At 39.9% G+C, this 1,099-nt stretch overlaps 1 protein-coding gene across 1 annotated transcript in view; it reads right to left on the bottom strand.

The window, feature by feature from the left end:
• The window catches only part of LOC119587416 (zinc finger protein 358-like), a gene marked incomplete at its 3' end in the record, with an annotated part of 14,558 nt that extends 13,896 nt beyond the window's left edge, over positions 1–662 (bottom strand). The window contains 1 exon segment of the mRNA XM_037936152.1: positions 468–662. Coding sequence (XP_037792080.1) covers positions 468–602 — 135 coding nt within the window. The 5' untranslated portion in view covers positions 603–662.
• Between the last annotated feature and the right edge of the window lie 437 nt (positions 663–1,099).

Raw genomic sequence — 1,099 nt, 5'->3', positions numbered from 1 at the left:
TATATTCCAACAGGCACCATACATACACACAATAGATTACGTTCCATGCAAATGGTTACAATTCACTTGTTTCTTAAATTGGCGACAACTGGATAAGGATGTCTGTCGCCAGACCCAGATTGCTATATGCAAATGTACGCATTGGAGGACTTAGAGGGATAGTTAGCCTTTATTACAGTTCAGGTGGCTGTTCCTCGGCGATAATAGTATTGTCTTTTCATACTAAAGGTGGCTAAAAATGCCGTAGCATGAGGACAGGTCATGCTGACTCGCTGTATAGATATACTAATGTAAACACTGAATATTTGGCGATATTCGTGAACCAGAAGGCCAAATTCTGTATGTAAAAGGACTGTCAACCTTTTTAAGATGAGCGAAAGCAAAGGAGAACTTGAACGCGATTGTGTCTTGTGTTGTTTTGGTGCATCTCTTATTACAGGGTGTTGGAAAAGCCTTCAAAATCTCACTGTAACGCGCAGATACTTCTTGATTATGGCCACCAGATTGCGGTCCTGACTTGTGTTTTCGAAGAGATGGATCAGGTCGTTGCTCTCGATGCCACATAATCTACAAATCCGGTCGAAATTGGCGAAAGTCCCCATTTCTTGCGAGATTTTGGTAAATGATCTGGACCCCTTCACCACCCGGCCGACCAGGCGTGCCACGGGGTCAGCGGCGTAGAGGCTTTTCTGTCTTGGTTAGAATCGAATCGTTAGGAGGTGATATAATCCCTTTATTTATATTTACTCTCATAAGTAAATTACTCGTTTGCTTGTATCCAGGCAGCGATGCCATTATCAAGAAAATTCATAATATACACAATGGTCAGTTTCCCAGCCTGTATTTCTTAGAGAGAACAGGCTCAACAAAATTTATGAAAAAGCAACCATCGTGAAATAGAGTTTACCACAACTACTAATAAAATTGATATATTTTTATAAGCATTTCTTTACACGATCATCTAATGAATATAATGAAAAGTATTGATGCACCTGCAAACCATCAATATCGAGAATATGGGTAATATATTCAAAACCATGGTAGTGCAACTGGCAATAGTATCGCAACAGCTAGATACCTATTATACCGCTAAGAATTT

This window comes from Penaeus monodon, chromosome 22 (assembly GCF_015228065.2).
Source record: "Penaeus monodon isolate SGIC_2016 chromosome 22, NSTDA_Pmon_1, whole genome shotgun sequence".
Taxonomy (NCBI): domain Eukaryota; kingdom Metazoa; phylum Arthropoda; class Malacostraca; order Decapoda; family Penaeidae; genus Penaeus; species Penaeus monodon.
Note: the sequence above shows the minus strand (reverse complement) of the source record. Positions and strands in the feature narration are given on the sequence as shown.